The 14,181-nt window shown below is 38.8% G+C and overlaps 1 protein-coding gene across 2 annotated transcripts in view; it reads right to left on the reverse strand.

Annotated features, from left to right (window-relative positions):
* LOC137997769 (splicing factor 3B subunit 3-like) overlaps positions 1 to 14,181 on the reverse strand; it is a 45,989-nt gene that overhangs the window by 15,676 nt on the left and 16,132 nt on the right. For both annotated transcript variants that reach the window (XM_068844017.1, XM_068844011.1), the window contains exons 8-23: positions 13,785 to 13,859; positions 13,013 to 13,116; positions 12,091 to 12,256; positions 11,821 to 11,916; positions 9,246 to 9,318; positions 8,430 to 8,581; positions 7,869 to 7,973; positions 6,874 to 6,924; positions 5,760 to 6,050; positions 5,117 to 5,181; positions 4,613 to 4,670; positions 4,270 to 4,424; positions 3,667 to 3,841; positions 2,536 to 2,691; positions 1,641 to 1,690; positions 975 to 1,140 (exon numbers count right to left, since the gene is read on the reverse strand). In XM_068844017.1, coding sequence (XP_068700118.1) covers positions 975 to 1,140; positions 1,641 to 1,690; positions 2,536 to 2,691; positions 3,667 to 3,841; positions 4,270 to 4,424; positions 4,613 to 4,670; positions 5,117 to 5,181; positions 5,760 to 6,050; positions 6,874 to 6,924; positions 7,869 to 7,973; positions 8,430 to 8,581; positions 9,246 to 9,318; positions 11,821 to 11,916; positions 12,091 to 12,256; positions 13,013 to 13,116; positions 13,785 to 13,859 — 1,938 coding nt within the window. The remainder of the gene's footprint in view (positions 1 to 974; positions 1,141 to 1,640; positions 1,691 to 2,535; positions 2,692 to 3,666; positions 3,842 to 4,269; positions 4,425 to 4,612; positions 4,671 to 5,116; positions 5,182 to 5,759; positions 6,051 to 6,873; positions 6,925 to 7,868; positions 7,974 to 8,429; positions 8,582 to 9,245; positions 9,319 to 11,820; positions 11,917 to 12,090; positions 12,257 to 13,012; positions 13,117 to 13,784; positions 13,860 to 14,181) is intronic.

A 14,181-nucleotide genomic window follows, 5' to 3' on the forward strand; every position in this document is an offset into this window, starting at 1 on the left:
CGACAGGAGTTATTTTTGATATTTTAAGTAGATCAGGGACGATGCCTTGTTCTAACGAATGGTTAAAGATTTTTGTAAGTGCTTCACTAATGAAAGGACATGATAGCTTAACACATCTTGAGGGAACTCCTATGGAAGACTTGTTGAGGTCTAGTCCCATTATTATGTCCTGCACTTCATGTATAAGGATCCCACGAAATACAAAACTATTTAAATAGGACTGTTTAATGTAATTAGTGGGATTTTTGGCACTAGTCGGGAGGTTTTGAGAAAGATTATTACCAACGTTTACGAAATAAGTATTTAACTGATCGGCGATGTTTTGTCTGTCTGTATAGTACGTGCCATTGCACAACAATTTGCTGATGGGTGGCGAGGTACTACTCTTTTTCCTGTTGATGAGTATACCAATTAGCTTCCAAGTAGTTTTTAAGTTCTCACTGTTAAAACTAAATTGGGCCCTAAAATAATTTTTTTTTGCTGCTTCCTTAATTCGATTTAATTTATTGTTATAAGTTTTAAATATCTTTACTTTGTTCGGATCATTACTTAAGAAATGAGATTTAAAGAGTCTCTGTTTCCGTTTGATTGAAGTGCATATAGCATTAGAAATCCATGGCTTATTTAGGCGTCGTTTCTTTTTATTATTTAATCTACGCTTAGGTGCATGTTTATCAGAAACAAGCTTCTGAATATTCGATTTGCTAAGTACCATATTTGGAACAACAAGAGCGAGGGGTCTCCAAATATGGTACTTAGCACTGAAACATTCAACCAATCGGTTCGCACTGAATATTCGGAAGCTGTGAACGCGCGTTACACGTTTCAACTCTTATGGGTTTCTGATCCAATACATTTAATGACTTATTATAAAATTACAAACGGTTGCACAAACACATTGTGCGGGCTCCCTGTGACATTAGTGGCTTTGATTGCAATTCTAGTACTTCGCTGCTTAAAATGTGGTTGCTAACCTTATGAACAAATTCCAGTTTGTATCCTCCGTCAATCAATTCAGTTATCTTGTAGGCATGAATAAATCCTCCTGCGCATGAGCGAGGGTTCAATGTCAAGTCTTTTGCGGTGCCAACCAAAGCGTAGGTTTCGTCAGGGCGAGTGTTGAAATTACACACACACACGCTACGAAAAACAAAAACGAACAAAGCCATAAGGAATTAACACATTTCTTAAGGAAAAATTCAAACAAATAAAACTCTACGAGTCAAATCCCTTGAGCCAAATTAACCATTATCGCGGGAGCTGACCGAGATATTTCGCTCAGTTGGTTCTGGCTGGTGCCATCTGCGTGTTTTTATTAGACAGGAAAAAAAATGAACAAATTACTAAATTCTGGGAGCCTATTAAAGTAGTATAAACATGCCAAATAACGAAGAGAGAATCTGACCTCTGCTATTCGATCGCTTTTTCTCATCTTCATGCAGCACGCTGCATCGCGTAAAATATTGGGCTTAATCCACATATAACCACTAAGTCCACCTCTTATTTATTTCGTAAAGGTCGAGTCAGAACGCGCGAAAACAGCATTTCTGTAAGTTTCATTTAATCATCTCCCCCTCCTCAACACCATCTAGTCCCGCCTTCAAAACTGCAAAACACACGTGCACGATATCAACACAAACCTGACAGCAGATTCATTTTGTTCCAGTCGAACTGCGTCAACAGTTTCACCCTGAAAAAATAGACGAATATTTTCATGTAATAGCAGAAAAAAAAGCTTTGATTTAATAATAAGGAACTGAAGCGAAAGCATTTTTGTAAAACGGAGAGCAAACGGATCTGAAGCGTTTCCTCTTTTAACCTGCCGTGAAACTACCACATTTGCCCAGCAAAGTGTCTTCACTCCTATAGCAACAATTCAATTGAGAATCTGGGCGAAAACCTCTACCCAAACTAACAGCAAAAGACACTATCGTTTGCCGGCCGTGGTTCTATGAAAAAGGAATCAGCTTGAGCTCCCAAAGTGGGAGGGAGCACACGAGCCGACGGGTACTAATAACACACTGCAACTCACAAGGCTTAACGAGAACAAGTAACCATTTACTTGCACTCCTCTCTTCCCCACCCCTGCAACTTAGAAGTAGCACTACTTTTTTGTCTTTCTAGTGCCGATTCAAAAAAGAAAAACACCACAAGACAGTAGCGCTTATAAAGAAACATGGAATTTGATGCATTTATCCCTCGAGTTTGATGCCTGGTCACAGTTGCGCTACAACCACTCATCCTTGTCAAAGTTTAAGCCCCTGAGGCAATCGGCAAAACAAAAACTAAGAGCAACTCCACACATTTGAAACGTCTTACGCATAACCACTCCAAGTGACTTTTGTCCAAAGGTTGCTCGTGGAAATAGTCGCCAGAGTGGTTATGCGTTCGGCTTTCGTTTATTTTAGTTGTCTCCAACACTGTTTGCACAGACAAAAGGTAAAATAACAAAACAAAAAGAAACATAAACACACAAAGTAATTAATGATGGCGACAATTGTAAATACGCGGGGAAAAGCTGTCTTCGATGTTTACCTTGATGGGATCAATCATTCTCAAAAGAGAGGCCCACATCGCGGGGCCGGCCTTTGGTGCGCCAAACTGCTGTTCAGATAGATCTTCGTTGAGAAACTCAGCCGCCATTTGTGCAGCAAGCTCCTTTTCGTCATCGCCTGCTGCTTCAACCATTTCCTGCGTTAAAACATTAATTAAAACATTAAAACATTAATTAATTAATTATATTAAAAAAAAAAAACAGGCATGGAATAATTTTAAGAGCATGACGACATCATAGGCACCGCTCAGTAAACTAAACGATACGATTTCGTCATACCGCTGGAGAGAAGTGGAAAGCTTTGTAGAAATATTGGCCGAAAAATGAAACGACACGAGAAAGATCCTTTGCCTAAACCAACATTCTCGCAGTGAAGTAAAAAACGACTATTGACTGTTATGGACGTTTCGCGGGTTAATCCTGGCATGGATTTAAATGAAGGAAATCCGCAGCGAGTTCCGTTTTCTTTCATAGGCAATCCGAAAATATGGATTTTCCTGAAAACCTCAGCTTAGTCCGGTCAATAATAACAGAACTTTATTTTCGCTAGCCTGCGAAGGCAGACGTATTTCCGGCGGCCGGAAATACGTCTGCGTTCGCAGGCTATATTTTCGCACGATAATGTTCAAAGCTGATTAGCTTATGGGGTCGTGTACAAATGAAATCGAATCAAATTAATACATATCAAATCATATTGGTTTTTGTGCATGGAGAGGGTAAAACCCAACCTCGTTCCCAGGGTCTCTCATCTGGGAACGAGGTTGGGTAAAACCGGAGTCAGACCCAGAGTAAAACCTCTCGGAGCAGAGTAAAGAACCAACAAACTCAACCCACATTTGACGCCGGATCTGAGACTCGAGTGCTCTCACCACTGCGCCATCTCTGCTCCCTTTTCAATCATGGAAGTAGGGATGCGTTCGAGTGGGGAATTAAAATTTGGTTTTTTACTCTCCCACCGACACAGCACCACAGTTTCTTTAGAAGATAGAAATTTGTAAGATTGGTTACGCCAGCCGTTGGCTCCAGAGCAACTTTCTTCCATCCGTTCCACCCTTCCTGATCTCGCTTGTAGTTAAAACCAGTTTTCGTTCGAAGACTGTTATGTTACAAACCTCGGCAATTTGCTGTTTTTTCTCTTCCCTGACAGTGTCCGTGAAAGCATTGTGATCGCTTTCTATAATGAGCAAACTGTTACTCCGAGGGTGGATGACGAATTTTCGGGGCGTGTAGCGTAGTGGAGTGGCAACTTGGTTAAACACAGCACCGAGCTTTTCGAGAGCCAAAATCCTAAAATAAAGGTAGTTCAAAAGTTAAAGCCAATTTCGTTTGCAAAAAAAAAAAAAAAAAGAAAATGCTCGAAGGATAACACCAATTTCTATAAAAGAGCTAACGGATATTATTTTGAACCAAATTTAGCTGAAACAAAACAGTGATTGTCACAAGGAAGGGTTGCGTTTTTGCAACGTTGGCTGTGTAGTACTTATGTTTCAACAGAGAGTAATATGAAGTGCCAGTTTTCTTACCCATGTAAACCATGTGAGCGTTAGCCCTACTAATGGAATTGGGCCCACACATGAACCCACGACCTCCACGTTAGATCTCCGCTGCTCTGTACCGACTGAGCTTCAAGGTCAGACGGGAGCAGACCGTGGGAATTTACAACGTCAATTTCACGGCAATGAATATGTACAAGTACAAGGAAGGGACCGTCATACCTTAGCGTGTTTGCAGAGATGGCCACAATTCCCTCAGGACACTGCTCAGATGAGAAACTCGACGCATACTCCAGAGTCTCGTATGATAACGGAGTGAGGTGAAAACGGGACTGATACGAGTAACTTAACCATGAACGACTTGACATCGCAAGAACCTGACAAAAAAGAATATTACGAGGTTCATGTCAACCAAAGAACGCAAAAGGAGGGGTTAAAGCGCCACCACCGACAATCTGATGTTCTTGGGCTGTGTACATGCACAACCTTCTAGAGGTTTGTATCGACCTCATAAAAACTGCGTTTTAGTGACAATTTTTACGGTATTTAGCATAAAAATACTTACAGCATCAGAGCCGTGCATTCGAACTTTAAACAGCTTGACAGCTTTGGAGCCAAGGTATCTGGTAAAGACATGCAAGATGTCGTGCATAGTTAACATGAACAGCAAAGAAAACCATTGCTCTAGATAAAGCTTTACAATATTTTTACAAGTTTACAACTCTCTACAAATACACATGTAACTTCAGCTCTAACGCTAACGCTGGGTTCCTGCACGTTACCATGGTATCTAAACGGTTTTAACGCCGACCTTGCTACGAACGGAACAACTCAATCGAGTAAGTCTTCACAAATATAACAAGCGGGCATGTTTCTAGCGAAAAAAAGCAAACCGTTGCAAAGAAAAGCGTTCATATCTCAGATGACTTTTTTAACACAACAAGGCAACCTTTTTCTTTTCTCAGGGCACGAAACATGAATCCCGTAACGTCATTTGAAAAAGCACATTTCATTGTTCATGTTCGTTTACTTGCTTTGTTTCTATTTGCGAAGCATTTTTCTACCATACCTTGTTCTCGTATCGGACAAATCTCCAGTTACCATATCCAATACTGTTCTTAGAAGCACACCATTCTATTAAGCAAGAAGATATTGACCAATTTAGTATTTTTACGCGTGCTAATTGCATTGTTATATATAGCTACGGTTGGACTTCGCCATTATCTAGCGCAATTCATAGTTTCCACAATATTGCGTGTGTCCAAGCCAGAGTATTGTGCCCCGTCGAGATGCCAATGAACTTCACCGTTTGACACTTTACTTGGTAGTTTGAAATACCACGGAGGCAAATGTCGAATTCATTTCGATAAAGATACGGAAGAATTTGACTTGCATGGAGCAAATTTAACGCTTTGCAACGTGTGAAAGGAGGTCATAAAATAAAAGTGTTTAAAGTCTGAGCTCCATCAAAAGTGATGAAGTCATGCATATCCGTGCACTCAAATTAAAAAGTTAACAAATGATTTAAGGCATCCCTACATAATATTATACGTGAAAGATTTCCTTTTTCCAGTTGAAGCTAACTGTTTCATAAGACCCTTACTTCCTTGTATCATTTTGTTTGTATTATCGTTTCTGAAGCAACCTTAGTCGGGCGGCCTAGTCACCTTAGAGAATATCCGGCGATCAACAAGATATAAATCTCAACTCACAGATAATCCAATATTAAGGAAAAGTCCTCCCAATCGGCCAGATTCACTCTCCAATCCACCCATAGCCATTTCCACAATACACAGTGATTCTGGTGTGGCGGGTAGAGCTTGCATACTGAGTGGCTGCAGACAGTCTTGCGGGTCAAGGGATATCACTCGCACGGTATTGTCATTAAGACCAATGGCAAGAAACCTTGAGCGCTGTTCTCCCGCGGGTACTGTCCCGAGAGCCATGCACTGCACGTCTGAGGACATCTCCTTCCGTTCTGTGTACTCGTTGAGTTGGCCAGACTGAGACAAAGTAAGATGTGAACATCTACCAAAGGTTGTACAATACATAATTATGATGACGATAATAATAATAATAACAACAACAACAACAACAACAATAATAATAATAATTAATGAGAGAGACAGCCGAAAGTAAGTAGGCAAAAGAAATCTAAGAAATTGACAGTTAATCTGTTTAATTCCCTTATCGACAGTAATATTCAACAAACCTCCTTTTCCTCAATACTTTATCAAAACCTATCAGACTTTCAGTTAGTTGAATAGTCAATAGACTTCTGAATTAAATAAAAGTTAAAGAAAGAAAACAAATGGCACATTTTTTTACCAAATCTGTGAAATCTTGATATTTGACTGAACATTCCGTAATTTGGACAAAGAACAAAAAATAAGCACGGGTCAACTTTGCATTACACAACTACTTACTAGCCGTCCACGCTTAGAGACTGGCCATGAATTGTATCAGACAGAACTCCCACTTATGTTGAATCTATCACTCATAATCCAACACAAATTTATCCGACAGCCTCAATTACTTCGCATCACGATTCAACCATTTAATAAAATGCCATGCATTCATACAAGACAGCCGGATAACTCTGTTGCCATGTCTTCGACTACTACGATCGGAATCTTTCCATATGAAGAATCCAATTTGTCATCTTCTACGTACTAGAATATGTCAATTTTTTTTTAATGTGGCCTTTTAAGAGTACTATTAACAGATGGAGAAAATTAATTAATTAACCAATCAATAACTCATGCAGTTGATTAGTTAATTAATTACTCTTCGTGACGGCATTATGCGACGATGTCTTTTCCTTACCGGGTCCATTTCAAAATAAACAATTTCTCCCCCAGTTAACGCAATCACAACCTGAAATGAAATTCATTTCATCATAATTAGTGTTATCAACATGATAATATTCTCGCCGGAATCCTTTCCAGTACCTGGAAATTTCTGCTAATTACATCGCCTAACAGCAACATTGAAAATATTCAATTGTAAATCTCTTTTACATATACACAAACAACATAAGAAGTTGTGCGGTTTATGCACTAACGTGGCCATTGTCGAGCAACTGAATAAAGAAAAGGTCTTGATTGTTGGTCGGGAAAACCAAAAGACGAGGGCCTAGTCCTCAGAAGATAATCTGGAAAGACCTTTGCAGCTCATTTTACCAAAGCTACGCTTATTAACTTTTCTTCCGCAGTACACAGCGGACCTCTAAAGAGCGTTATCTTAGATAAACATTACAGATGCATTCATTTTATTCGGACGTTTAGGAAGTTCGCGTGTTAAAGCCTCGGTTTGGCTTAATGTTCTTACCTTGCAAACAGCGTTTTAAACCACAATCTGCAGGAGCAAAGTTATAGGTATTTGCGCTGCTTCCAGGTTTTCACTCTTAGGGTTTCAACTTCAATACGGTGGAGAAAAAATTTGCCAATTGGAAAACTTACAAACATTTGCATGAACAGTGATAAGTGCTGACGCCTCAGTGCGTGTAAATACTGCGAGGTTTCATGTGGAGATTCAGCGTTCTTATTTGAACAAAATCACAATCAATATGCTAGGGCCTTTCTTTCCTACACCGAAAAGCTTGAATTGATATTTTTATATTGGTGATGCGTCTTCTCCCTAACCTGTTCCGTCTCTGATTACCTCAACTTGGTTTCGTCCTGAAGATGACAGCTTTTTAGTTAACGAGTTTCTTCAAGTCAAAACAATTGCATCGAAATGACGCAGTGTCTGATGCCACCGACCGCAGTAGCATTTCCCTACACACTACACTGCAGCACAAGCAACGACACTGCTCCTACCTGTCTCTCATTCACAGCACATTTGACGATGGTTTTCTTTCCAGGCGTTTTCCATTCGTTTACACGCTTGTCAGCTCTAATGTGACGAATACCATCGGTGTAAACCTACAAGTAAACACAGGCACGAAGTTAAAGCAAACACAAACCCTTTGCACCTACAACTGGTGCAAACAGAAATGGGTAAAACACTGTAGCAACTGGTTAAAAAGGGCACGGATGAATAATGGCTTATACACGTAACATGTACATAAAATGCGGGTATAAGATGATATCTTCTTTTCTGTTCAAATGATAAAAGCCTTGTAAAGCAACTAACATCAAACACTTCCTTGTTTTGATTGGAACAGACAAAGATTACAGAGAGGCAAACTATTCAACGCGAAAGAGGCCCTTGTTTCTTTTGCGTTCACATTTCGTACAGCTGCTATTTTTCTCGCGTTAGCTTTTATTTTTGCGTCAGTTCTCAACGGACTACGCGAAAATGAGAATCAGAATGCTCACAGGGTAACTCTGAAAGGGGGAGAGCTTATGACATCACAAGCATTCTCAGATGTAAATTACCTGTAAAAGTGCATCTTCACCCAGCTGTGAACAGGACAGGGTTGGTGTGGTACCCAGAAAACCGCTATCAGTAACTTCTTCAACTGTTTCCCCAATGGACAAAACCAGCGTAGCGTTAATAAAGGACACCACAATGTACGAATCGTATTCATCTGTAAAGGGAAGCGTAGGTCAACATTTTAGTAAAGTAATTCCGTGAGACTCATTAAGAATACTTGAAAATAAGTATTAAACTTTTCCCTCAATCTTCAAATCATGAAAAGAGTTTTCTAAGGTCACTGCTGGAAAGCGACCAAGGCGCTGAGCATGCTCGGGTACCTACTTATACATGGAGCTATCCCACACGCTGAAAGCTTGCAATACACTGCCATGTGTAAACTTAGGCTTACAATGTATATACCAAAGGGAATGCCTCCATTTAAAATAAAATCAGGCCTAGAGAGGAAAAATCAAAACAGGCATTGTTGCCATTGAAAATAGAACTGGAAACCTGTGCATGGGTTTGAAAGTTGCAAAGAAATTACGACCCCTGACATGGTGAATAAAGCATTACGTACAGTAGTTTGATATTGCAAGTTGAGCAACGGAAAAAAATCAAATCAGTGGTCATGAATTACTTTTGTTTTGGGTATATGGCAAAACCTATCGTGATGGGGTTCCCTAGTTCATTCCTGTCCTCTCCTTGCGAACTGAGGACAGCAAATGAAGGAGTGGTAGCGGCAACTACTACATGGCCCCATCTCGGCGAACAATATCCACTGAGTTCATTTTTGCAGGAACTTTTTCATTTTGTATCTTGATCCAACTTGAACTCACCTTGTGTATGCGTCTTCACTGTCCAAACAGCATTAGGGTTTCCAGGAAGTTCAGATACGGCCATTTCAGATACCTATAAAGGGAACATATTTTTATTTTATTTTATGACAATTCCCTTTCTAACAAAAAGTCTCAACATTAACTTCTCAAGGTTGGATATCACACCCAGGTGCTCTAGAGGAACTTCATTTATTTATTCATTTATTTATTTATTTATTTATTTATTTTAAGGCCACGTGTATTTAGGGCTGGGGCAGTAATTGGGTGGCACTGTGTACAAAAATAAATCAAATCAATTGATAGCATCTTGAGGAGAGGGGAAAACCACGCGGAGTACCCGGAGAGAAACCTCTTGGTGCAGAGTAGAGAACCAGTAAACTCAACCTACATACGACATTAAGTCTGGGAATAGAAGCCAGGCCACATTGGTGGGAGGCAAATGCTCTCACCACTGTGCCAGCCCTGCTCCCATCCCTGATGTGCTCACTTTTCTAATAGTATAAACAAATATTAATAAACATGATACACAAGTATCCAGTATGCTTCAACTTCTTATCAGCAAACTAATGTCTTGAGTACAAGGAAGTACGTTGAGTACGTTTTTGCAAACGTTGGCCGTGTAGCACTTATATTTCAACAGACAGAGAAAAACTCTGATCAGGGTGGGAATTGAACCCACGACCTTCGGGTTAGATCACCGCTGCTCTACCTACTGAGCTACAAGGTCAGACGGGAGCAAGTTTCTGTCCTTGTGTGGGCCCATTTCCAGTAGTAGGGCTAACGCTCACATGGTTCATATGGGGTAGAAAACTAGCACTTCACATTACACTCTAATCAGTTAAGTCTGTTGAAATAATAAGTGCTACACGGCCAACGTTTGCAAAAACCTAACCCTTCCATATACTTGTACATGTTCCTTGCCGTGACTTGAACATCTTCAGTTCCCACGGCCTGCTCCCGTCTGACCTTGTAGCTCAGTCGGTAGAGCAGAGGTGATCTAACACCAAGGTCATGGCTTCAATTCCCACCCTGGTCAGAGTTTTTATCTGTCCTTGTGTGGGCCCATTTCCATTAGTAGGGCTAACAATCACATGGTTGATATGGAGTAGAAAACTAGCACTTCATATTACACTTTAACCAGTTAAGTCTAATGTATTGAGTGCTGTGGATAGATTAAGACCATCTATTATATAGAGGAGCGAATGTGAGAATGATATAAACACATGAGAAATGAAATGATGGTAGAACCAACTGGGATCTCGGAAAAAATCCGAGCCCCAGATGGGATTCGAACCCACGACCCTCCGTGATCTAGTCGGATGCTCTAACCACTGAGCTACTCCTCTAAATCCAAGCCCCACATTTCACCCTTGCTCACCATAGAGTCTCCAGTAGCTCAGTGGTTAGAGCATCTGACTAGATCACGGAGGGTCGTGGGTTCGAATCCCATCTGGGGCTCGGATTTTTTCCGAGATCCCAGTTGGTTCTACCATCATTTCATTTCTCATGTATTATATAGATACTGATGAAATACCAGGATTTCTCCTTTTACTAAAAATCATCTCTTCACCACTTGCAGTGAACATATCATTTTTATCTTTCACAAGTGAGAATACAGGTGTCATCATGGTAATGAACACAATTAGCCAATAAAACGCCAGCTTCCTCTTCATTGTAAGATACTTCTGTGCTTTAATATAATTCTTCTCTACTACATCAAACATTTTTATTGCAAAATTTTACATGATTTGTTTTTCATAACTTTCATATCTTGTTTCATGTTAAACAACATGCATGTTTTAGAGGTTGGTGACCACTTTTCATCATTTCAAAAATAAGTAAAACAAGTTGTTTTAAATCTAGACATTTCATCAATATCTATATAATAAACAGAACATTACATGGCCGCTTGGGGATATGAATTGTATCCTCTCCTGCTGAAAGTATCTCTCACTCGTTCGCTTTGCTCACTCTTGAGAGATACTTTAGCACTCGAAGATAAAATTCATATCCCCGCGTGACCATGACATAATATCCTCTAAGTAATAGGCCATTTTCAAAATATCAAATACGTATTCAGCTTGATAGTGAGGCAGTGAGGACAAAAACCATAGAAACAAGTTGGAATGAATGTGGAAAATATTTGCATAATTTATCATCCACTTTCCTTTGCCTTTGTCCTCTAAACATCTCTTTCGCGCTGAATTTTAATACATCAAAAGAGGCCTATTAACCAAACCTAATATTAATGAAAAAATCTCTATGGGATAAAAATAAAGAAAGGAACATAATGGGCATTTAAGAGCCTGTAAGAATGACAAAGGAAAAACATTTTCCAAAGTCATTTTTTTCGCTATTTATTTTTCGAATTCCTGCCCAATTGCAAAGAGATAAACACACAAAGCTAAGATATAATTACGCTATTCATGCAACTTGTGTCACACAAAAAATAATGTTTACTAATTGCAGCAAAACCATTCCTGTTTGAAAGGACATTGATTTTCACTAAGTTCACTAAATAAATATTGATTTTGCTGGCAGTCTCAGTTTCATACTGAGAACAAAAGGTTCTTACCTCTAGACCATGCCTCAGAACTCTCAAGGAGGAACGAGGACCCCTTCCACATGCAGCATACAACTGCGGTGTATCTTCATTGGCTAGATCAGCTATCTAAGAGCACAAATGTAATGTGAACACGTTATCAACAACACTTCTACAAGTCCAAGAAAACTACATTTTCATTAAAACCACAGTGTACATTACACTTTGTTCAAATAAATTTCCAACCCTGAGCTTAACAAGTTACTTTAGAAACCAAGGAGACATTTACTTTTCAATCTGTACCTGGCATGACATAACAGGTGCTAAACTCTCCATCTCATCCACAAGCACCAAATTCTTAAGGCCTCTAGGAGCAAAGAAGAAAGTGGTCCCCTCTTCAAGCTCCATTGCACTGGAAAACTCAGGCTCATCATCATCATCACCAAGATGGGCAATTTGATATAAGTAACTGTGATGAAAAGGACAAATGCATCATCATGCACCTTATTGAATATTCCAAACTGGATGCAATTTTTCTACAGCGGTTCTTGATCTAAATATTAGTTCTTGTTACCTTAGCTAGTCAAAACTGATATCAGAGGCAAAACAGCTAATATTTTTTAAAGTTTAGTAAAGTTGAGGAACAGAATGGAGAGCAGAAGAGCAATACCAATATTGGTTTTTTTTTTTTTGCTGTTAAAAGAATTATTTTTAATTCTTAAATTGCACTAATGGTTTTTTTTTTTGCTGTTAAAAGAATTATTTTTAATTCTTAAATTGCACTAAACAGGCCAAAGTTTTGAAACCACCTCTTTATTTTTACTTCAAAAAAGTACAAAGATATAAGGCAATTTGATTTTGTCAAAAATCAAACAAACCAAACATAATGAGACTGAAGCAATAAACTGCTAGCAAATGACCACACCTTTTGAGAACAAAGGGTCTGTTTATTTTCCAAACATTTTCTTTACAGTAATAATTATTAATCCTTTGAGTAGTGTCCTCAATGTTACACATGCTTGTACTTGTATTATTATGTTACCAGTTAATTTTTTTCTCCTTTGTGTAAACTAAAATCCTCCAAGGAAACAGCATTAGGTTGAAAAGACTTTTTCAGATCTAATTACATTTGGCACTGCAATGTACATGTGTACAGGACAGTGTATACACAATTATTATTGCCACAGGTTATGAAAGAATGTAAGGAAAATAATTCAGTTCTTACTGGTTTCCAAATTCAGAGGCTGCAAACAGAAAGCCAGTTTTTAGAACACACATGGCAGCAGATACTGGCACAGTGTCAAAGTACTTCATGCGGATTTCAGTTACCTAAAACCAACAAATAATTATAAGCATGCACAGACGAAAAAAAAGAAGGAAATATCCAACATTAATTTTTGTTATCAGAGTCAGTACACAAGTTAGTTGGCAAATGGAAGGAGTGATTATTGTGATGATTGTGCTCTAACATAATTAAATTCATCCAATCATCAGCCTAAAGTTGCAGACAGACTTAGATTCTTAGTTTTCATGAAATCAGAAGTCATATTGCGACACCAACATGGCTGACATTTCTTAGTTTTGGGACACAAACATGGACAATGTGACCTCTCCAAAAACCACAGATTTTGCTGGTACCAGTACACATAGCTGCCCAAATTACATAACTACAATGATGTATATTTAGTGCTGTAATTCCAGAGCCAGTTACTACTGTACATCCACCACTGTATTGCACTGAACACTCCAAAAAAACAACAAGACCCAGGTAACTCTACCAGAATGGGTAAAGCTTAGTCGACAAATTAACGTTGAAGACGTAACAGCTCTATCGTATGTTATCTACGCATCTTCCGAGGTGGTTGATATGTGACACATATATATGTATGTTGAGGTCCTTTTGAGGCTAAGCATGGAAATGATATTTACAAAGTTCTACAGGGTGAGCATTAGCTCAACATTTGCCCTATTTTAAAGTTATCAAAATATGTACTTACCATGTCCTCATCAACTTCCATAGTAATTTTGAAAATATCTCCTTGTTCCGTTTGCATCAGAAAGAAGAACATAGACTAGACAGCAAAAGAACATTGAAAACATACTGTAAATATATGTGTAAAACATGCAAATATTATCAAAATTCAAACAATTAATAATATAATTATACAGAAAAAATTAATTGCAACTTTTTTACACTTCAAACTTCTGCATTGTTAATTAATTAATTCCTGCGTGAAGTATAAAAAAATGTGAAAATACAAACAAACAAACAAAAAAGACATGCAGGTGTATGTGCATTGCACTGTTCCTTGTAATCTTAACAATGTAATAACAAAGGACACTGCTTAAAGAGATGCAGCCAAAAGCATATATGGGAACTGCTACATGCAAAGA

Source organism: Montipora foliosa, chromosome 1 (genome assembly GCF_036669935.1).
Source record: "Montipora foliosa isolate CH-2021 chromosome 1, ASM3666993v2, whole genome shotgun sequence".
In the NCBI taxonomy this organism is placed as follows: domain Eukaryota; kingdom Metazoa; phylum Cnidaria; class Anthozoa; order Scleractinia; family Acroporidae; genus Montipora; species Montipora foliosa.